At 32.6% G+C, this 24,963-nt stretch overlaps 1 protein-coding gene across 1 annotated transcript; it reads left to right on the top strand.

Annotated features, from left to right (window-relative positions):
- Positions 1-396: 396 nt before the first annotated feature.
- On the top strand, positions 397-830 carry LOC124457131 (neuronal pentraxin-2-like; the record flags this gene model as incomplete). Its single annotated transcript, XM_047007418.1, has 1 exon — positions 397-830. A coding segment is annotated over one exon (402 nt), but the record flags the coding sequence as incomplete, so codon positions are not given.
- Between the last annotated feature and the right edge of the window lie 24,133 nt (positions 831-24,963).

Here is a 24,963-nt window from a genome sequence, read left to right as displayed (position 1 = left end):
TCTCAAAGTTTGTCGTTTTAAAAACTTCTCAAAGTCTAAAAGTAACCGAGCACAATCTGTCTGTTTCTATGCCTAACCGTAAAAATTTCATTACGGTTTTGCAAAACATTTTTAGCTGCCCAAAAAATGACGCAATAAAATCTTCGAACACACTCGTCTTGGCAATCAATATCGTCAGCAAAATGAAAAGACTTCAAATAAAAATAACGCGATCAAACTAAACGTCAACATCAGTTTGGCGCAGTGTCAACAAGGTGTCAGTTTTTCTACAAGGTTTGACAATTACAGTTAAGAATTTTTTTCACTTACAGACAGTTATTTAATCTGTTTCACTTTGTAAGATGTGCCCAACTATTATGGCTAGAAAGTTTCTGTTGTCACAAATATTAAATATTTTTATTAACTAGAACTGGTGTAAATCTTGCTGACGGTAAACTTCATCATGTGTGCGTCACGTGGAAATCGTCCAGTGGCATTTTCGCAGTCTACAAGAATGGTCAATTTGAGAAAAGTTTACAAAATATCAACAAAGATGAAGAAATTGAGGCTAACGGTACTTGGGTTATTGGACAAGATCAAGACACTGGATCAACTTTTGCATTCCAAAAAGAAGATTCATTTAAAGGCGATTTAACAGAAATGAACGTCTGGGACAGAGTCTTGACCGATTACGAGATTCAACGTGTTGCAAAAGATTGTGGCACGCTTATTCAAGGCAACGTTATAAAGTACAGCGACTTCAAAATGTCCGAGGAGACCAAATTCATCGAGCGTCTTTCTTGCTGCCCTGCTTCTTAATGACGTTTAATCAGCCTGTTGTTGAACCTGTATTTTAAGAAATAAATAAAGAAAGCATTAGATAATTCAATAATTTTTGTAATACTTTTTGCGTTTGAAAACAGCTCCCATACTGTCATAGATTTAGTATGCAAATGAAACTTTTTGTTTCAAAGAATTTTGACAGAAAATACTTGCATGCTCATTCATTGGCGCGGTGTTTGTTGATGTGAAAGTATACTTACTATCTTTCAATTGAAACTCAACAAAATTCTAAAGACAATAATTTGTCTTCAAAATTTGCACAACTAAAAACCATTTACATCTAAGACACCTTATCTTTCTGAATAGAAACAAACTTTTTTAAGCAAGTGTTACTAAAAGCTTTTATGCTTTTCTAATATTCGTATGATTTTTTCAATAAAACTTTATAAAAGTTACATAGTGGACTCTGAAGCAAGTAAACAATTCTTGTGATACGATATTACCTCAGATGCACACATTACTCCAGGCAGAACAACCAGATTCACACATTTTGTTGAAGGTCTAGCGTTATTATTCTCAATATAGTGCATAGGTACCGTTCAGTTAATCTAGGGAGTCTACAAGTCCTTTACAGGTTTATATCTATAATGTACTCGTTTGCCATTTCTGACCACCATATATTCAAAACTCTGAGGGTAAGTTTGCCCTTATAATTTATGCACTGTGTGTACTTTAAATAAAAATATTCGAGAGATTTTACTGTTTCATTACATTTTAACGTATTTAAACATGTCGACATTTGACTTTGGTTACTGAAAAATCAAGCATCCAGAACAATAAAATTTTTTAAGTCAAACCATAGGCTAAAAGAGTTTCTATTGCATGTCTGACATGGACCAATTAATATAGCGGAACAAAAATAAATTTTATGCTATTAGCATTATACTAAAGTAAATGGTTTGAAGCCGGGAGTATCGTTAAATATTTGTAAATGTCGATCGTCCAGGTTGGTATGTTCCTGAGAAGGACTGTTTTTGTTTTTGTTGACTGACGTTTCGACAACCTTAGCGGTAGTCATCATCTCTGACTCTGAAGATAAGCAAAATGTGTTGTTTCTGTGCAAAAACGATGCCCACAAAATACATTATGCATTGCTCAAAAACGCTGAAAATGGCATTTTCAAGGCTCTAAAATTCAAAATTTCTCAGGGGAGAATACCTCAGACCGCCCCCCCAGGTGCGGAGCACCTCCGAAGTTTTATGACTGATGTTTGAAAAATCCTAGATCCGCCCTGATTTGTGGTATGACTTTTCTCGACTTAAGTTTTATTTTATTTTTATAAATCATTTGCAAAGATTTATTGGAAAAGTCATTCTTTCATCTTTCTGACTTATATTAATTCAGCTAATGTTTATAGAGTTTAAACATAAGAAAACAAATGTTAGTAATGGACGGTGTATAAATAAGAGTTAAATTGGCATTGTACATTTCAACAAATTTTCAATGCCTAAGTTGAACTTGTTTGTGCAAAACTTGTCTAGGTGAACCAATTTTATATCACATTGAAAGAATTGATCATGACTGAAAAATTTTGGCGGTGATTGACATTATAAAAAGATGATTTTGCTTGATTTTACTGTCAATCTGTTGTGAGTGAGAAATGAATTTTGCTGCAAATCTGGTATTGCTGTATGATATGGGCAAGAAAAATCAATAGAGGATTAAGTTAAAGAATGTAAAATATCAATTTACAATACTCAAGTTCAAAATGCATTACCTCACTATAAGCGTACAAGCTATCATTTCTGGGGGAGCAATACATATTTCTCTCAACTAACAATTGATGTTCTGCCATATTTTCGCTCGATTAACGTTGAAAATTTACCCTACTTTTTAAAGCTATATTGTCAGTACAAAAATACAGAAATGCATAACTTAATAATTTTTTTGCTTTGTCAATGCAATATAAAATTCAGGCTCGTTTCAAACATACAGTTCATGCGAAAATTGCATTAAAGAAAAACTAAAAAATTTCATATTCAAGTTATGCATAAATTGTAAAAATAGTGAATAAAATGGGACAAATTATTTGTTTTTGCCTCATATGTATTACATAAAAAGGGATTACATGCAACGCTATTGATATTGGAATTTATGTACCATTTAACCTACGTAAGGTTAATGTCAAGATGTTTAAAGCAAAAATATTTTTTTTCTCAATGACTTATTTTAGGAAGTGGCACAACCATTTATTTGCTGTTTAAGACGTGAATGTGCATTTTGTACTAAATAAGTAGCTACAAAAACTGGGAAATTTTCATTATGATATCGATGTTGAATAACATAACATTATTTTCAATTACCGCGTTAATATTGTTCATGCAATAAGGCTATAGTCGCTGACCAATATACTTTTATACGTAATTTAAAATACTTTTATCGAATATTTCTAGGAGTAAATCTTGATCATATATGAGAAATAGTGCGAGTGAAGGTTTTGCGTGTATATAGATTGATCAAACATAATTTCAATGGTAAACAAATGTTAGTAAAAATCATAAACATTGCCAATTCATGCGGTAATTCAACTGTGAAATACGTGATATGTATCATTATAACGATTTGCAATACGATTTTAAAATCAATAAATATTGGAGTAAATGTAGCTAAGAGAAATGACATTGCAGTTAAACAATAAATGCGAAATTTCTATGAGTAAGAATTATTCTTCTTCTATTTACGACGCCAGTCAAGGTCAGTAGAACTCCAAGCTTTTGTGATTACCATAATGTTTATGAATAATTTAAATCATTCTGAAATAATTGAGTAATGTTTTTAAGTAAATATTCACTTCGTTTTTTACTTTTCATTGCCATCAGAAATTCATCATACAAATGATTACAAGCTTTCTTCCAACAGTAGATTTGTTACAAAAGCTTGAAGTTATCCGGTTTTAAAGAATTCTACTGAAGCTTATTGGAATTCATGTATTTTAACGAGTATAACATCGATGTTGACCACGGTAGCTTTGAACTACTAACATTGCTTCCTTCTTTTTTATGTGATAACAAAATATTGCCAAAAATCAGAAATGAAGCAAATGCAGACACACTGTAGGCAAATCAAGTCGCTACACTTCTTGATCAACTTGGTTTTACAACACCTAACGATATATTTCAAGATATTTCTCAACTTTGATTGGCTTGCGGTGAGCATAATCTATCTCATACGACCCGAGAAATACAGCATTGGTGAGAAATTTAAGTTTGAACGAACTATGAATAACGTTTATTGTAAGTCATTGTAAATCGTTAAAACTTGCGTTTCTACATATATTACGCATCATACTGTAAGTCAACTGGAATTATAGCTGCACCAAGTTTTATTTAAGTGGCATTGTTGATTAAGATGTGTTGCCACAATAGGGTGTTTTCGATATTGATTTATAATGTAATGAAACGACGCGTATCATAAGAGCTTTGTTTTCCCAGAAAATACAACAACATCTGGCTAGAGATAATCAATAAAATCAGTGAATAAAGAAAAAGTTGTTTCAAATAACTTTGCAACCAAGTGAATGCTGAAAGCTCATTCTCTGATTATCTATATTATATCTTTAAAAACAAATTTTTGGCACTTTGCTGACTAAAATATATAAGTCGTAATAGATCGTCCTTATCTTTTACACGAATAATTACGTTTATTCAAAAGTGTAATTATTATATAATCAAGAATTAGATGTGCAGAAAACTGCCTGCATTAAGTCTTGCTGGGAATACAGTGGTCTACTGCCAATCGAATCATACCACGAAATATTCTCTCAAGTGTGCAATTTAACAAGTGTACACGTGTACCAAGGTGAATGCTGAAAGCTCATACTCTGATTATCTATTTTATATCTTTAAAAACAAATTTTTGGCACTTGGCTGACTAAAATATATAAGTCGTAATATATCGTCCTTATTTTTACACGAATAATTACGTGTATTCAAAAGTGTAATTATGATATAATCAAGGATTAGACGTACAGGAATCTGTCTACAGTGTTGCCACAGTAGGGTGTTTTTCGATATTGATTTATAATGTAATGAAACGACGCGTATCATAATAGTATAGATTTCTCTAAAAATACAACATCTGGCTAGAGATAATCAATATAAATCAGTGAATAAAGAAAAGAGTTGTTTCAATTCACTTTGCCAACCAAGGTGAATGCTGAAAGCTCATTCTCTGATTATCTATTTTATATCTTTAAAAACAAATTTTTGGCACTTGGCTGACTAAAATATACAAGTCGTAATAGATCGTGCTTATTTTTTACGCGAATAATTACAAAAAGATTAATTGTATCAATGATTAGAACTATTAGTCGTTTATAAAAGTTAATCTAAGTGAAGATTTTTTGGATAAAACTTGTACTGATGAGGCAGTGGAAATGAGGTTACTTTTGGCATTGGCATTAAGGTGTCTCCTTATTAAGATTCCTTGTACATTTTATAGACGCATAGCCTCAGTAGGGTCGCCAGGTTGTTCAGAATAGTGGGGACGACGAAACTGTCAAAGATGTGAGACTTAAATGGTAGTACCAAAGCATGCGCTTTTAAAAAAGTCTTAAGTGTAGCTATGTGTTCACTATGACGCTATTCCATTCAGACAGGTTTCACAAAGATATGACTTTAGCTCTACGTATTTGAAAGGCTAATTAGGATAAAATCAAAGATTAGACGTGCAGGAAACTGCCTGCATTAAGTCATTCTGGTCTACTGCCAATCGTCTAATACCACGTAATAGTCTTACAAGTGTGTAATTTAACTAGTTTAAAAGTACAATAGTGTTTTAAATATTTTCAGATGCAAAAGACTATACACGCTGACAAATATACATGTATAGGTATCTAATTTTTATCAAATATTTCTGGAAACAAATCTTGATCATATTTGAATAATCGGGGGAGATTATTATGCGTATATAGCACACGATGAAATATTATTTAACGGCACAAAAATGTTTTAACATTATTAAATATAGCATTTAATGGGGTCATATAGTGATACAACTGTGTAATACGTGGCATCTATCTTATGTATGTTGACTCTTTGTACTTAACCTTTCATTTGCTTAATGATGTCTTTTTTATAAAGATTTGCAATATGATCAATAAATTTTAAAATCAATAAATATTAAAGTAAATGTAGCTAAGAGAAACGACATTGCAATTAAACAACAAATACGAAATTTGTATGAGTGACAATTCTTCTTCTTCTATTTACGACGCCAGTCAAGGTCAATAGAACTCCAAGCTTCTGTGATTACCATAATGTTTATGAATAATTTAAATCATTCTGAAATAATTGAGTAATGTTTTTAAGTAAATATTCACTTCGTTTTTTACTTTTCATTGCCATCAGAAATTCATCATACAAATGACTACAAGCTTTCTCAAAACAGTAGATTTGTTACAAAAGCTTGAATTTATCGGGTTTTCAAGAATTCTACTGTAGCTCATTGGAATTCATGTATTTTAACTGGTATTGCATCGATGTTGACCGCGGTAGCTTTGAACTACTAACATTGCTTCCTTCCTTTTATGTGATAAGAAAATATTGCCAAACATCAGAAATGAAGCAAATGCAAACACACTGTAGCCAAATCAACTCGCTACACTTCTTGATCAACTTGGTTTTACAACACCTAACGATATATTTCGAGATATTTCTCAACTGTTATTGGCTTGCGGTGAGCATAATCTATCTCATACGACCCGAGAAATATAGCATTGGTGAGAAATTTAAGTTTGAACGAACTATGAATAACGTTTATTGTAAGTCATTGTAAATCGTTAAAACTTGCGTTTCTACATATATTACGCATCGTACTATAAGTCAACTGGAGTTATAGCTGCTCCAAGTTTTATCTAAGTGGCATTGTTGATTGAGATGTGTTGCCGCAGTAGGGTGTTTTTCGATATTGATATATAATGTAATGAAACGACGCGTATCATAAGAGCTTAGACTTCTCTAAAAATACAACAACATCTGGCTAGAGATAATCAATACAAATCAGTAAATAAAGAAAAAAGTTGTTTCAAAGAACTTTGCAACCAAGGTTAATGCTGAAAGCTCATTCTCTGATTATCTCTATTATATCTTTAAAAACAAACTTTTGGCACTTTGCTGACTGAAATATATAAGTCGTAATAGATCGTCCTTATTTTTTACACGAATAATTACGTGTATTCAAAAGTGTAATTATTATATAATTTATGGAGGTTAATATAATTCCATGAATGTTATGAGGTAGAGGAAAGGAGGTAATACTTTCTGCAAAAGTAATAAGATGTTTCCTAATTAAGATTACTGATGCAATATATAGAGACATAACCCCATTAGCGTCGCTAGGTTGTTGAGAGTCGTAGAGACAATGTAACCGTCTAAGATATGCGACTTAAATAGGCGTTCGAAAGCTTGCACCCATAAAAAAGATTGGATTGTATGTTTGATGCTGTTTCTTTTGGGTAGCTTTTATGTTAATATAAAAGCCACACGTTTCAGAGGAGCAATTTTTATTTAGATTTGTCAACACATGTATTCAAAGGGGTATTATAGACCACGATGCTAACTGTATTGACTTTGTTATGTGACCGTTAAAAGAAAGCAAATATTTTTGTTTCAAATCAGATTCGTCGCACACTACCAGCTAAATCTTTTTATACTTTATGAAATCTCAAATTGGTCTTTGAAACAACTTTGGGGAAGCACGTCCAGCCTTCTACCCCCAGGACGTTACGACTAGCACATATATAACGTAAAAACTGTCGGAAAACCACTAATCTATGAAAAAAACTTTAATTGAATTAATTGGATTATAGGAGTTGTCAAATAATGTAACAACAAACTATTTGCAATTTTAGCTTCAGCAGAAATGTTTCAACCAATTTAACACAAGGCCCGGTTCGACATAGTAACGCTAAAATCTATCCTATTAAATTATAATCGAAAATTGTTTAATTATGCCAGTTGCAATTGACAAAGTTTTCACTGAAAGTTAGCTAACTTTTGACTGAAGTTACAGAAAGTTGAACAGTTTGCTTCATTTGTAATTTTTTCAACACTAAATTTAATCTATATTTGCTAAAATGCATGAGTACTCAAGAACACTGCTTCTTTACTTCCTTCACCAGTAGTTAACAGAATCTTCCAAACGTAAACAAAAAGATACGTGATGTGCTTAATATAGCTATTAGTCATAATTGTAACTCATTAATATTTCATTTAGAAGAGCTATAATACCAAGCATCGTTAAGACCATTCTCATATTTGCAAGTGTCCTTCAAGCAAGCATCATCTCAACACTTTGTTAATGTGTTGAGAAGAAGTGAGTTGATAACAGAAGTAAAATTTATATTTGAAACTGTAAGTAAATATAAAATATTATATTTCTTTTAAAACTACATTATAATTTAAAGATATTTTAAACTTTATTCAGTCTACTGCTTTTAACGTTATAAATCTATTTGTGCGTTCGTCGCTTTGTCGGAAAAATATCGTGAGTTGTTTTTCATTCGACATAAAGACTATAACAATGAATCCAATCGAATATACATACAGTATGAATGTAATGACAAATTTCCTACAAATATCAAGCAGAAGTCATTTGCAATAAGAACAGATTTGTTGTTGACATAATCCTAAGAGAATGTTGTTACTTTGAGAAATAATAACTAAAAACATTACCGCCTAAATATTGACTTGTATACGATATTCCCTGTCATCCATTCAAGCGGAACTGAACGTGAGCTCAATTTATGCGAAGTGAAAAGGAAATAAAATTCTTTACAAAACTTCATAAAAGAATAATAAATAAAAGTCTAGACATAGTTGAAATGCCTGCTCACAAGCGACCTCAAATATCAATTATATCTCGTTCCAGCGACCGGTATTAGCAACTTGTGCTTAGTAGAATGTATGCCTGGTATATATATAGTCAAGTTGGGTATTATTTAAATTGCTGATACATAGTTTGCTTTATTCATACATGCTCACAGTACACAGTTGGTGAAGACAACCCTAAAAGCAAATGAATTTATTTTGCTTTCGAATATTGTACAAAATACAAATAATAATGCTACCATCGAATACCAGTTTATGTAAAGTAGGCCCAACCTCTTGACAACAACGGTATTCAATGGCATCTGTCAGCAGTAGAGTACGACACAAGCTACATGCACACCTATAAAAAAGTGGTTTGTTATCGTATTTATGCACCACGACATAAGGACAAAATAACATGTTTAATTCATGGTTTAATTTCTTCTAGAGTTCTAATAACATTTATCAACATACCACTTATCTAACTGAACGGTTCCTTCGAGCCTCGCTTCCAATGTTCGAGGTTCATTTCCATCTGCGTCTTCTTCGACCGACACAAAATTCTCTCCGACTGCGCTCGCAAGAGGTTCATTTTCGTAAGGATTTACAACTGAATTAGCCACAATTGTATCCTCATCGCCGGAATTCAAAAGTAAATTTTCATTTGCCACATCTGAGTTTTCAGTATCCGAACTGCGTTCGCTTTCACTGCTTGAAGAACTCATATTTTATTGTGTATATGTGTTAAAGTGGTACTATGACGAAAATTTTGCCTCTCGTTTTCTTTTCATAGATTGATAGTGTATGTAAAAAAATGTCTTTTGGCGAAATTTTAGCGCAATGTATTTCATGCTGCTCGAGTTATGTAGCGATAAAACTTGAACTTCAAGAGCCGCAATTAAAATGCGCCATATTTGAATTGTCATGTAGGAAGGTGCTTGTGACGCCATAGTCTTAACTCGCGGCTGTTTACAATATAACACTATATGCAAATAGAGATTTAAAAGGTTGTATAACTCAATTTTTTTAACATTCCTTTAACACGATGTGTCGTGCAAGATTGTAGTTATAAGTCTGATAGAAGTACAGACATTTCATTACATAAAAGCCCAAACGACGAGTCTTTAAAAAGAATTTGGTTTAAATTTGTTCAGACGAAGCGCGCAAATTTTAATCCGAGTTCGCACGAAATTCTATTTATGATTTGTTCGAATCACTCCTCGGAAGATTGTTTTGAGCGTTTATTCCATTTGGGTCGTATTACTAGACGGCACAAACCTGGTGCCGTACCTACTATTTGGAAGAAATCACCAACACCAACAACGTCAAGAGAGAGGCGTTAGCACAAGTTTCAACTCTTATATTCGTACATATATTGCAGATGATAAATTTACACAATTTGAGAGAAGCAATAATACATCCAGGCAAACTTCCAATATATAATATACATTTATACTAAGGTTTTAAAGGAAATAAAAAAAATAGTGTCTGTATCCAGCATGAACAAAGAAGTTTTAAAAGTAGCGAGATATCTAAATGACGTTACTTTCGTTGAAGCGAGAACAGTGGATGTGAGGCTTGAGCACAGTCACGTGACATGCAATCTAAGCTAGAGTGTTCGAAAAATGCAGAAAGAGTCAAACAATTAATTGATCGGATAACTAAATAACATTTTCAAATCTTAATCAAATTTGAGGAAAATAATTTTAAATATACAGTTATATTTAAATAAGGCTCATTTCACCTACTTTATTTAGTAATAATATACTTGACAGGCACGCACATGCACGCAAGTGCACCTATTTTTTTGTCTTTTAGTTTAAAAAATAAAAAGTTTGCAGATGTGCATGTTATGATGATTAGACTGAACTATCACGTTTTTACTAAACAAAGACAATGTTACAAGACATCTCGTCTGTTTTACGCAAAAACCATGACCAGCCGACAGTTTAAAGAAATATAGTATAACAAGCAAATTCCCCAAATTGTTTTTCCCTTTCGGACTCGTTGACGCAGTAACTAATGTTAATAACATTCCTAAACATCTGTTCGCAGAAGGCTATCGATTTGTTTCATTCGACGTTGAATCCTTTCATACCAACGTTCCAATCTCTCGCACAGTCAAAATCATTTTAGACAGCATTTACGATGAACACATAATTTCAACAACTTTAAAAAAGTCTACATTGAAAAACTCATCTTAGATTGCTCCATCAAAAATGTCTTTTCTTTTAATAACATTATTGTATGTCTTGTATTTAATAACAACACGACGGCGTTTCTATGGGTTCCTCATTAGGACCTGTCCTTGCTAATATAATTTTAACAAAATTTAAAAAGTTAATAGCTTCCGATCTCATTAATGACGGTACAATAAAATTCTACAACCGTTATCAAACCCTCCAATATTTCCGCTGTCTTATTGAATTTTAATAGTTTTGATGCCAATCTCACATACATTTCACGATGGCATAATTCATTTTCTAGATATAAAAGTTTCGGTTGATGGAACTGACATTTACCGATAAGACACCCATACTGGTCTACTCACATTTCTCTAGCTTCGAACCTTTTTATGGAAATATTGCATGGGTAAAATCTCTTTACCACGGTGCCTTCAAAATTTGTAGCAATAAAACACTTTTCAACAATCAAACTGAAATAATGAAATCTTACATATCTTAAAACGGTTATACCAACAGCGTTAAAAAATTTTTTAAAAAAAAAACAAAAAGCCAAATACAATAATTATATTCCCAGTGACAACTGCACTTCTTTAGATGATAATCTACCTAAAATCAGGGTTCATATTCCTTATCTTGGCGTGCGTGGCGATTTCCTCTTAAAGTCCTCTTTTAAGAAAATATAAAGACATCTTTCTTAACCGGTGAAATTTGTTACTATTTATGACACTAAAAAACTGCCGTATTTTGTCTCTAACAATGACAAACTTCATTCACTTTCTCGCAGTAATCTTGTATACAAAATAACTTGCCCTGGCTGCGGTAAAACCTACATCGGTATGACACAAAGATGCCTGTCTGTACGGCTCAGAGAACATGCAACCAGACTCTCTTCTAGTGAATTTGGCTATCATTTCTCTGAGTGCGAAAACGCTCAATTCCTGGCGACACTACAAAACCAGTTCTCACAACTCAATGATCTCCCTTCCCCTCCCAGAACCCCCTCTCCTATAGAAAACCTTGTATTCAAAAACTATAAGATACTTCACTCAACCAAATGTAACAACTACCACATTCTTGCTTTTCTTGAAGTACTTCTCATCAAACATAACAAACCTTTTCTCAACACGGGACTTAAGGCTAGCAAAGAATTACATCTCTTCTCTTGAAATATAATACACTTATTCTTCCATTCGGGTCGGCAGTTTCAATTCATCCTTTTGAAATACTACACCTCTTCCAACTCTGCCTTTGTAAATAAAACACTATTTAATTTCTTATGGGTACATCCGTTTACTTATTTCATGCGTTGTAAATATATATGTGTATGTATGGTTTTAAATATCATTCTGTCTGAGGATGACTTTAAAATAAAGTCAAAAATTTATAGTTCACTTCTCGTCTTGTTTTGATTCACATTTTGCAATCTCAAGATGTCTTGCTTCTTCGGAATTTGTTTTTTATTATATTTTTTATCAAATTGACGGCTGGTCATGGTTTTTAAGTCAAAGTTTGTTGTTTATTGTTTAATGCTGATAGTTAACACTGACATTCACATACTTAGTTGTGGTTCACACATGCTACTCAGGAATCTTTCATTGATAAGGAGGGAAATTGTCATTACTTTTTGTCAGTTCGAAATGGTTTGGAACAAAAGTTTTTGATGAAATAGGTCACGGTATATGTTACGTGCGTGGTCCCGAAAGAATAACTATTTATTTTTGGTTCTATTTCCTCTTGCAACAAAGATAGTGTGAACCAGCTGTATTCCTCAAACAATTTATTTATCAACGCGTAATTATATAAGTATATAATGTCTTAGCAATAATATTATTAAGTATGAGTAAAGCTTTATCTCCTCTGTCTGAGTACAACCGCTAGTCTTTATTCTTAACAGTTCGTGAGTCCTGCAATGACTCACAATAGTTTTCCAAAATAGATTTACGGCACAGAAACCAAAAGATAATTATGGCACAAAAGCCAAGATAGTCGTCTGGTATATTGTAACTTGTCAACCTAACTAGGTAGGCTATGTCTCCTAAAATTGTCTCCTCGTAGGTTATAATCGTAGGTCTAAGCTATTCATATATATATAATATGCAATTGGAAGTATAGTGATTTTGTGACCTACATCCCAAACGCAATACAGTATGTTACAGCAAGATATAGTACCATAACAGCAAGATATAGTACCAACCACAATAACAACAAATGCGGTTGCGGTTCTAAAATATGTGTTTGCGCATATAAGCAAGCTTCCAGCGCATGCAAGCAAGCTTCTAGATTATGTCTTATTTGTAATGACATTGGTAAAATGCACATTAAAGATAAAATATAAAAATATGAAATGTCTAATAATATTATATAATAATAGTGATCGTGACTAAAACACCACACGAGTACATGCAGTGACATATATATATTGATTACCAAATAAGAAAAGCACAATTTCTTCAATAATACATTGATATTTGCATCAATTTTGCTTGTATTTTGTCTGGAATCTGGGGCAACCATTTGAGGATTTAAATGCTGAAAAGATATTTTTGATCGCACATTCCTTTGTATGTTTCAGTTGAATTTGTAGTCCATTGTGCAAATGTCTTAATCTATTAAACGGTTTAAATGTATCAACAACGGTAGTCTTGCGCTGGAGTTGCCATAAAGTAAAGTCAATACAAAATATTGAGCAGTTATTCTGAGAAGTATTAGCGCATGTGCACACTATTTGTAATGTCATATTAATATATTAATAAGTTAAAATTCTTGAACAAAAATAACAATTAGATGTACTTATAATATAAATAATTTATGTTGATTTACTCCTAAAATGTTGCATTCATTTTATTTATTCTACAAAAGAAATGTGGGGTAGTTTAGTAAGGAAACAATCAGTTTGCACTTTAGCTCACATCCAGCCTCTTTTTAAAAATTTATAAATAATTTATTTAAGTCTTTAAGATACTGATTTCGCAGATTCAAATACTGAATTCCATCAGGTAAAATTTTAAAAAAACATTAAAAGTAATCAGAAATCGTACGCATAATATGACATATGTAACACAATACAACTGTCATTCAATTGAAATATATATAATGTACATTTATTTCATATAGCACGTTTGCAAGGCATTGTTTATACGCTGTCTATTTAATCGCTTTCATAAATATGTATTTCCTAGGTGAAAGTGTGCCAAAAAAAGCTTAAATGCTGGCAAATCGCATGGACAAAATACATATATAATGTTTTAGGTGAAAAAGTTTACTTAATGGCAACCCCAGTGCAAGAATGCCGTTGTTGATACATTTAAACGGTTTAATAGATTAAGACATTGCGCACAATGGACTACAAATTCAACTGAAGCATACAAAATGAATGTGCCAACAAAAAACCTTCTCAGCATTTAAATCCATCAAATGGTTGCCCAAGAGTGGAGAAAAAATACAAGGAAAAGTGAATGCAAATATCAATATATTATTTAAGAAATTGTGCTATTTCTCATTTGTGACTAATATATAGTCGTATAACACTTGTATGTACACCTATGTACTCATATGTCACTCATGTACTCGTATGTACTCGTATATCCTCATATGTACTCGTATGTACTCGTAATATCACTCGTATGTACTCGTGTGGGGTTTTAGTCAGGATCAATAATAATTTATGAATGATATTACATGATAGTAGTTGCTATCATGTAACAGTATAACATGCTTGCGCTTCTTCTTCTGTTCCGTTTTGCGCTTCTATACAATCTACATTGTAAGATTTCAATATTTATTAATTAACCAAGACCGCAAATCAAAGTTAGAGCTTTGCCTCGTGTAATAGTTTTCCACAATCGCAAAGAATTATTTAAAAAATTGATACTTGATTATTTAAAAAATTTATGTCTGAAATACATAGTTTTAACTAGCAAATGTTTTTGAACAAAACAAAGTTTGGCAATGTAGTTATTTACAAGAGTTTGACACACCAAACAATATGTTTTAATTATCGTCTTCAATTAATCTGAATGCTTTGTGACAGTGCAATTATATTTAAGGCAAAATTCTACATGTGGCAAAGCATTAGCATCGTAAATTTATAGTACCTGGTTTTTTAAATGCAATTTTTGATGCAACTCTTTCGAAGGAGTTCGTTAGAGTTATTGCATAAGATACAGTGAAGTATAATAATGCTATATCGCTTGTTTGAATGACGACAGTACTAATTAAAGCTTACGAGCACTTTGCGAAAAGTTACGCAGTTTTACGCTGTGTTTACACTATACCTATTTCGCTTGTCACGACATCTTCATTTGCTTTATAAAGTTAACTGTTCGGAGTAAAAGCTTATTAAGCTGATATATTTATTGTATTTGATCGTGTTTCTGACAATGAACAATATCATTGCCTTTTATAAAAAAGAATATTTAACCTGCTACAATATTAATCCGGCATGGTGTAAACCAGGCCTAAAAGCTACGTAAAGTTACGCAAAAAGCTTAACTCAATTATAAAGTAGCTAAAATTAATTCAAAATTAATATAATAAGCCGAACAGTGTCTAATAACTTTACTCAAGAACACGATGCAGTAATTACTACTCAAAAATAAGACTTTTGGTTGCTCAAATCAAGTAAACTCCTGGTGTATTTGGAAAATGGTTTGAACCCAGAAGAATTGTTATATGTTTGTAGATGTAGATCGTCCAGGTTGGTATAGTCCTAAAAAGGATTGTTTTTGTTGTTGTTGACTGACGTTACGACAACCTTAGCGGGAGTCATTTTCGGAGTCAAACGAGGAGTAAACGTCAGTTTAGCCGTATTTGTTATATGGTTCTTACGTCAATGTTTTGTGTGTACAGGAAATATGTCAATTGTCTATTGTCATTGTGAATTAATATGAAATGGGATGTTTTTATTTGTGAAGTGTGATTTAGTTGTTATGTTTTATTTATAATGTGTGGGTGTCAAATGTGTATTGTCATTGTAACTGTCGAACGTGGTTAGGGATTTTTCTCCTTATGAAATAAATTTTTTTGCTAAATTCTTCTGTGATATGTCTTTTTATATATATACTGTCTTTTGGAATTAATGTGTTATTTGCCAGTTTTATCATGGAAATATTTATTAGCTCTTTTATAAGTAACAGGGTGCTTTGGTGATATGTATTGTTGTATAGTCAATTATAACACTACTTTGTACCACTTGACATACGAAAATGCAATAAGTGCTTTATATTTGCAAAAGGGTGGATTGATTTCACAAATGAGGATCTCATTTTCATTGATATATAAATAAAATATTTTGTGTTTTTGTAGAAGATTAACGCTTTAATATCAACAATTTATCCATAATAATGAAAGTTTTTATCAAGTATTGGCTCGTCGCTGTTGGCTGTTTGGGGACGTTCTATACTTCCTTTATTCTAAAACTAAACAGGTCTTTTGGTATTATTGAACACGGACATTTACTTTCAAAATTAAACGTTTCTCAGTCTCCCAAAAAGAATACAAATCATAATCGACCTTCAATTTCACTATTCATGAGAATGTCAGGTAAAAGAGATGACCACAGACGTAGATTTTACTGCAATATGTTGAAGACGATTTCTCTTTTCTGGCCAGGATGGCTGGGTAAAATGGTAATTGTACTTGATAAAGAATCAGAGAAGGATCACGCCTTTGGCAAAATACTATTGAATCAAACGAAAGAACATTTTCCCTGTCAAACATTTGAAATAAAATACGAGCCACTACCAAAAAGTCCGTTGGTTTTAACTTATCCTGGTCAGCCTATTCATCCTGGTTATAATCGTCAGTTATGGAGCAGCTTTTTTATAGATCTTACACCGATGACGAAGTGATAAGCTTGGTTAGATAGTGATTCGCCATTTGTATTTCCTGTAACCATGTCAACTATAAAGACAAATGGCAAAATAAGAATTCTTGGTTCAGAATGTGCAATGAAAATTGGCCGGGAGAATCATGGGCAAAAACACAAAGTTAGCGATAGGACTGCCACAAGTTGCTGATTTTATGACATACTTTCCTGTGTACATCTACCGTGACACGTTCACACACTGCAGAGACCACATATTAAGAAACTTCAATACAAGTAACTTTGAAAAAGCATATCAACAATTTCACGAAGCAAGCAATGCTCTTTCTCCAGTAAACGTTATCATCAGCTACGCTTGGTTCTTTGAGAAGATCGCTACGACTGGAATATAAAATGTGCAGTGATTTGACTGTTTACAACAACCGTTTACCTGAAGGCCACAAAATTCAGAAAAATGACACAGTTAATGGAAATAGATTATTATCTCAACCTCAAACTGCCTACCATGGACCGTTGAATGCCCAAAATACTATGCAAACTCATTCCAATTTCCTACTGTTTGTCAATAAGTGAAGCTGCCATGAGTAGAAGACATGTATAAAATATTCGCGATTGGATCTTAATCGCTTATTTAATCTATTTAAATCAGATATGCACAGCTCAAAAAGATTAAATATTCCCCATCCATGTATTGGGAACCACACTCAGTATTGCTTAAAGATCGTAGAACGTCATATCAAGAATGTTGGTGTTGAAATCAAAGATAACAAACGAAGAATGACATGGGCAGACGTCACAACAGTTGATTCTATAGCCCGCAAACTAGGTGTAAATTGTCCGCCCCAACCAGTTTAATAATCATAGTTACTGTATATATGTTTGTAGTAAAATGGGCATATGGCCATTCTTATCATTTGATGACTTTAGACACTTTTAAATGGAAAAATTATATAATCTCTTTTTTATTTTACTGTAGACTACCTCAAAGATACTCAGTCACGAATTTTTAGCTTTACCTCATAACAAATCAATTGTTCTAGCTGCAAGAAACGGATTGAATATTCATCACAAAAAACCATCAAATGAAGGATGCGTTAAATACGAATATTTTTGGTACTCAAATATTTATCTACATTCTTTATTCTTATTTTTTTATAGAGTTCAGCCAAATCATAATAGGTGAAATTTCAGGCCACCTACATCATTTAATATTCGCCGATCATTTACAATGAGAATAGTTAATATTCCTACATTTTTAACAGAATCGATCTAGCGACGGGAGGTTATCTTATCGACTTTTAAAGATGGACAAAATTAAAGATTTGTATGAATGTGGTGTTACACAATGTGAAAAGTTCTTACAAAATTTTATTTCAGATCTATTTTTATGCCATTGATTTTCACTCCAAACAAATAAGCTAAGAAAAATGATTTTCTATTTAAAGAGTTAAGACGTGAGAGAAAGTTTCGCCCATACAATATGTGGTTTCTGCACATTGTTAACCCAAAGCATGAAATTTCTCTTATTTACAACTTCTTGCAATGGGATCATTTACTGCTTAAATTTGATTGATACTGTGCACCGAGCAAAAGTTTCAACCATTTGTTCATCAATGTATGTTTAAATAATTCCACGTTAATTGTTTGTTAAAAAAGCTGAGCTAAGGTTGTGATACGATAGCCCAAAAATGATTCGTTGTTTGACCTTTTTGACATTATTTATCAGTGTCAACTGATTTTCATGAGATGTTTGTGGTGTCAAAGAAGTTTAAATGTGTGGTTTTACACTACTTCTATTCGTACACTCTTTAACCACATGCCATATATATATATACTCAGTCACTTAGTTGTGAGTATATGATGGGTAAACTAAAGAAAAAGGACAAAAAAACTACAAACAACACCAAAACTAAAACACTACACTCTAATATTATTAACTCCAATCATATTAACAACACACCAAAACCCATGGCAACGCATTTCACCCCATCCAATCACAGTAATCCACCCACTAATCCAATTAGACGCTCTAAACGTCTCCAAGCTAAAAGCACGTGTAAATAAATATCCTCTCTTCTGATGAAGGCTCGAACAACGAGTCGAAAGCTCAATAAAATCATTTAAAATCCGGAGAAACTTTACCTTTTATGTATATATATATACTCTCTATATATACTGGGTTCATATTCCTTATCTTGGCATGCGTTGCGATTTCCTATTAAAATCCTGTTTTAAGAAAATGCAAAGACATCTTTCTCAACCGGTGACATTTGTTACTATTTATGTCACTAAAAACTCTCTATTTTGTCTATAACAACGACAAACTTCCTTCACTTTCTCGCAGTAATTTTGTATACAATATAACTTGCCCTAACTTTGGTAAAACTTACATCGGCATGACACAAGATGGCTGTCTGTACGGCTCAGAGAACATGCAACCAGACTCTTTCTAGTGCAGTTGGCCAGCATTTCTCTGAGTGCAAAAGCGCAATTCCTGGCTTCTCTACAAGACCAGTTCTCACAACTCAATTATCTCCCTCCACCTCCCAGAACTCCCTCTCCTACAGAAAACCTTGTAATCAACAGCTATAAAATACTTCACTCAACCAAATCTTAAATACAATACTCTAATTCTACCAGCAGGGTCTGTAGTATTAATTCATCTTTTTGAAATACTACACCTCTCCCAACTCTGCTTTTGTAAGTATCACACTATTAATTTCTATTGCTTACTTCCGTTTATTTAATTTATGTTTTAAATATATATATGTGTATATGGTTTAAATTATCATTTTGTCTGAGGATGACTTTGAAATAAAGTCGACAATTTACAGTTCACTTCTCGTCCTGTTTTAATGCATGTTTTGCAATCTCAAGTTGTCTTGCTTTTTCGGAATTTGCTTTATACTATATCGTCTGTTTTATGCATGTTTCATACTACTATTCTCATTTATGTTGATCGTTCAAATCCAACTTTGCGCTTGTGTTGTAAATGCTCCTTCACACTTTCTGAATGGGACTTTCAAATTGCTTCATATCTACTCTAAAATACTAATATTACACGAGTGATGACTTCATATTGAAAATTTTGCAAAATCGTATTATTAATGAAGAAATCAATTGGCCATTGATCAGGGCTTAAGCAGCTTTGGGTATCTGGGTGTCCAACATCCACAATTCATTTACTGTTTGTGTACCTTATAGAAGAAACACACTAAATTTATAAGCGTTTTAAACATTGACAAATTGTGCATGTCATGTGTATCCAGTGAGCTCGAAAAAGAAGAAAACTGATTGAAAATATCTAAAGAAAAAATTTTATTACTATTCTAAGTTTCTTGCGTTATTACATGGTAGATATTGAATACCCAAAACACTTGAAAGCTGCCAAAGCCTCTGCCATTAGTACTAATCAAGGAGATGGATATGTCGCGCGTTTGTCTGTGTTTTTTTTAATTCAAGCGTATTTTTTACTTCTTTCCCTTAATGCTCATAAAAATTTATGGACATGTTCTATAAGTCAATTTCTTACTACAGACTATGCCAAATGGATGGTTTAAAACGCTTCCTTAACCATAGATATGAATTACCAAAAAACTCTTTCTCTGCAAGATGATATACAATAACTGCAATAAGAAAAACTTCTTCACTCTTTGTTCTCCGCAGTTGCCTTGCATTATAGTAACACTGACAAACAAAAAGAAACTGGATTAAAGAAAAATATCATGTAGAAGATTATATTTATTAAACAGATTTCTACAGATCAAATCTTAGAATCCTTGCACTGCTGCATTTAAAAATCAAGTGACACCACTTGTAAATGCAAACCTTCAAATATAGGATGGTATAAGAACGCTAAAAAATTTGCGTTATTGAATAAAAGAAATAACAAAGTTAAGTTAAATTGCAAATCTTCTACAATTTTGATTGTATAAGTCAGACATTGGCGGAGATTAAAATCACACTATAGGTTAACACATAGGTTGTCTTTAATGGGTCGTCAAAATTTGACAGTATTTTTTATTATCTGCTTTTTAAAGCAAAAAGGAGATTGGTGATTTCTGAAAGCGTCTTCATTTCCCCATTGTTTTATTTTTGTCGACGTTTTATCAATGAAGTGTTTATAAATTCTTAAAATCAACTGCGCCATAACAATTTTCCATCACTGAGTGATTAATGCTATATTTCCATAGAAGAGATATCGACTGTATTCAAAAACCTACTCTAATATAACATTACTGCCAATCAGAAATTGCATTGCTATTAATTCTCATTTTTTTATGGTGGCAAGAATTTTCTATATATTTCAATTCTAGCAATCGGTTTTGGTGGAATACCGCTTTGGAATAGTTTTTTGAAGTATGTGTTAACGTGGGCGAGCTTTTAGAAAGCGCGTTGGATTATTTGTTTTCCACCTGTGATTTACCCGCACTATCATTTTGTAAAGTAACCAAATGAAGTCATTGATTAACAAGTCAGATCTCTTAAGATTCAAAATTCAGAATTACATTAATTGTGAATATTCTCCTGTGCACGTTAAAGTTGTACATGCAGTTAGTTTATTTGAGTCGACTTTTATGGCAACTATATGTACAACATTCCTCTTACACAACAAGACGCCAATGTATTTGTTTCTTTACTAAAGGAATTCACGAATTTCAAGATAACCACAATGGATTACTTAATAACAGTCAAGACCTGTGATCGAGCTGGAGCTGGAACAAATTCTACAGCTTCTATCAAACTTACTGGTAAATACATAAATTTATAAATGAAATTTACTTACTTACTAATTAATTACCAATGATTTTACAGGTAAGAATGGGGAAACTCGGTATTTTAGTTGGACAAATTTTGCAAATGATTTCGAAGAAGGCGATGAGGATGAATATGAAGTAAAGCGAAAAGATGTTGGTGAAATTGTAATGGTTTCCTTGAATCTTCGCGGCTGTACGATACTATCTGCTTGGTTTTTGGCAAAAATTACAATAGAAAAAAAAAGTAGTAGTCGGAGAGAAATTTATGTTTTCCCTTGTTATCGATGGATAAAAGAAGATTTTGTGGTTTATGAAGGAGCTGGTAAGATTAAGATTTGAATTAACAAATTGTTTTGCTGTATTGGGGCCAGTGAGCTCTATTAACAGACAGGAACGATAACTCCGATACAAAAGCTATATAATAAAATAAAGCCAATATATGGCTGTAGAGTGGTTTTCGTAGGTATAAAACACGCGTGTTATATGCGTGTATTTCACGAAAATAGAAAACACATCCTACATGGCAATGTTTTTACAATATGTTGTGTGAGTTTTACATTTGAAAAACTTAAAGTATGTCGTGTTTTTAAACTTTACGATTGTTATGTAAAAGATTTTTTAATGACTCATTCATTTATCTGAAAAAATAAGTTGTGAAAATTTTAAGATGTTGAGGATTATTGTTTTCAGTCGGCAAAATGTTTGCATGACTCGAGAGCTTTAGTTTTGGTCGATTAGTTTTCTGATGTATAACATATTAAATAGATCAAAATTATTGTGCAGTTAAGATATATCTAAAAAGGAAGTTTTATTGTTTATTTAAATTCATCAAACTCTTCGTGGAAGATAAGAAAAACAATGTCTTGAAAACATTAACGCTTTGTTTTTTCACTGAACTTACCTACGTTCATCCAAAATTTCCACATTCATCAAAGAGTGTCCAATATTTACATGTTCTGTAAAAGCTTTTAGTTATTTTTGTCTTGAGGTAAATTAAAGCTTGAATTAATCAACAAATGAAAGAACACAACTCATATTAAAATCGTTCATTGTTTCTCATACGGAAAAATAACAAGACCACGCGTCTGTATGGTGTCCAGGAGCCTAGATCATACATACAAAACCACATAAGGGCTTGGACCATACGTAAAAAAAGCATCATGCTTGGTTTCAAAGATGAAAACTCAGTTATCATCCAGCTACTAATAGAGTTCACTTACTGTGGATAGTTTGATTTTTTATTTCTGTTATTGGTTATATTAATATTCTGTTTTACAAATTTCTACTCTTTTCTTATTTTTTTCTACAACTGTACGATAATTTTGTTATTTGTTTATGCAGTAGCGTGATGGTTGCTTTTGACTGCGGGGCCAAAGCAAATTTCCGCCCTCTTCACCTTTAATATTATCGGTAGTATTACTTTAATTTATCACCTTTAATTTTTTTAATATTATAAATTTGCATGTTTTGTACCCTCATTTGACTCTGAACATGACTACCAGATTGTCGAAACGTCAGTCAACAACAACAAAAACAGTCCTTCTCAGGACTTTATTAACCTGGACGATCATCATTTACAAACATATACCGCTATAATGTGGTCAAATCGAAAGTTAACATCACTCTTTCTCAGGACCTTAGTAACCTGCACAATTTACATCTAGTTTTAATTAAATAATTTCTATATTTTTTGCGTAAGTGCAGTAATATATTAATAAAATATGTCATTAAAAAATGTACATTTTCTTAGTCAGATCATTAAAGTTCGTAAAAAAAAATTGTGACAGATATCACGATTTCAGGAAATTTTCATTTGAAAATATAACAAAGTATTTTAATAATGGCATTATGCATATCAATTAAAATAAATTTTCTATGAATCAATCAATCACTCTACAAAATTACAAATTAATATTTTATATATCCTTTACAACATATCGAAAGTCCCACAAAATCCTAGCACGGCAACATCGTGTAAATTACGTTTTATTTGAGGCATTTGGATTGAAAATCGAAGCGACATGGAAACGAGGCTCAAAAATTAATGTTTTAGATTTTATCCTTTTAGAACATAGTAAAGCACAAATATAAATATTATAGATTAAAAACAAGTGGATAATGATATTTTGTAAATTAATTAATATTTTGTCCTTTATTTACGTCAAAATGCTGATCTTGCTGTTTTGGGTACTAATTTTCCTTTGACTTAGTAGTTTTTAGACAAACGCGTGTTTCAAGTACGTTTGTTTACGTATATTTTGCACGTGTTTAGATGGATATTTATTATATTTAATGTGACTTCCTTTCAATACTTCAAATTGAAGCTTTGGCTCATTATTGGCATCAAAATGTGACGTTTCTTTGTAAGCAAAATAGATAGCTTGAAGAAATGAGGTTAATGAATGTATTATTTAATTGCTATTACATTTTACAATGAATGAATTCGTCAATATTGTGGGTCACAATAATTTAAGTTAAAACAAACAAGAGGGGGCTATAATTAGAGACCTAATTACCAAATACAATGTCTGCATTATAATACCGCGTTCAAAGCCATAGATACATTAGGGCTGTAAAATATCGCATAAACCGGTAAATAAAACCAGGCTTTTTTGTGTTGTCGAACACTATTTTGCTTGTGAATCATTATAGGATGGATCAAATTCTGCGTCAGTACTGTGCAATATGTAAAGAATCAATTGTGAACAACGGGGTGGCTCTAACATCTAAAGGGATAGATGGTATAAACCGAGCTAGAAAGAAGAGGCGATACAGTTGACGTCCGTGAAGGTGATAGCGTTCACATAGCATGTAGGAAACGATACACAAATCCATCATATATTTCTAAATCGCTACGTCAGAAGGAAGAGCGTCATCCCGTACCAAGAACCCTTCGCTCACAAAGTTCAGTTCAGTTCGATTTCAGAAGATTGCTTGTTTGCGGAAATGAAATTAATCAAGAACAAGAGCGCAAAAAGGGGCGTGTTGTTTGCACTGTTAGGACTATGGACATTCAAGACACTATGAATGCTTGCAAAGATGAGATGCGATAACTGGGCCGAGTCCCATAAAATCAAGGACCTAAAGTGTGCATGACCTACCGGCAGCTGACGCAATGTATCATCATCTATGCAGTACAAACTTCAGGACAAAAATGAGAATTCCAGCGCCATTTAATGACCAACCACCGCTCAAAAAGCGCAAATCAGGACGACCAATCAACAACACTGCCAACAATGCATTTAAAGGTAGCTCAATATTTAGAAAACATTGACCAAGTTACTGTATTAGATTTAATAAAAAGATGGAGGTATTTGGCGGAGTCCGCGACTGATAGTACCGCATATAGTAACCGCTACATGAAAGAAAGGATTCTAGAGCACTTTGGGGATAATGTGATTATCACAAATCAACCAGGCATGCCAAGTATTGGGACATTCAGAAGAACTGCTGCATCTACACTAGTGGAATTCCACATGCAGCAGAAGAAAAATTCAATCCTGAAGATGAAAACTGAATGTTATAAGAGCAGCAGCAAAACGTTTACGTAATGACATAAAATGTAT

This window comes from Xenia sp. Carnegie-2017, unplaced genomic scaffold (genome assembly GCF_021976095.1).
Source record: "Xenia sp. Carnegie-2017 unplaced genomic scaffold, XeniaSp_v1 HiC_scaffold_6, whole genome shotgun sequence".
In the NCBI taxonomy this organism is placed as follows: Eukaryota; Metazoa; Cnidaria; class Anthozoa; order Malacalcyonacea; family Xeniidae; genus Xenia; species Xenia sp. Carnegie-2017.
The sequence above is the reverse complement of the archived record's forward strand: the minus strand, read 5'-3'. Positions and strand labels throughout refer to the sequence as shown.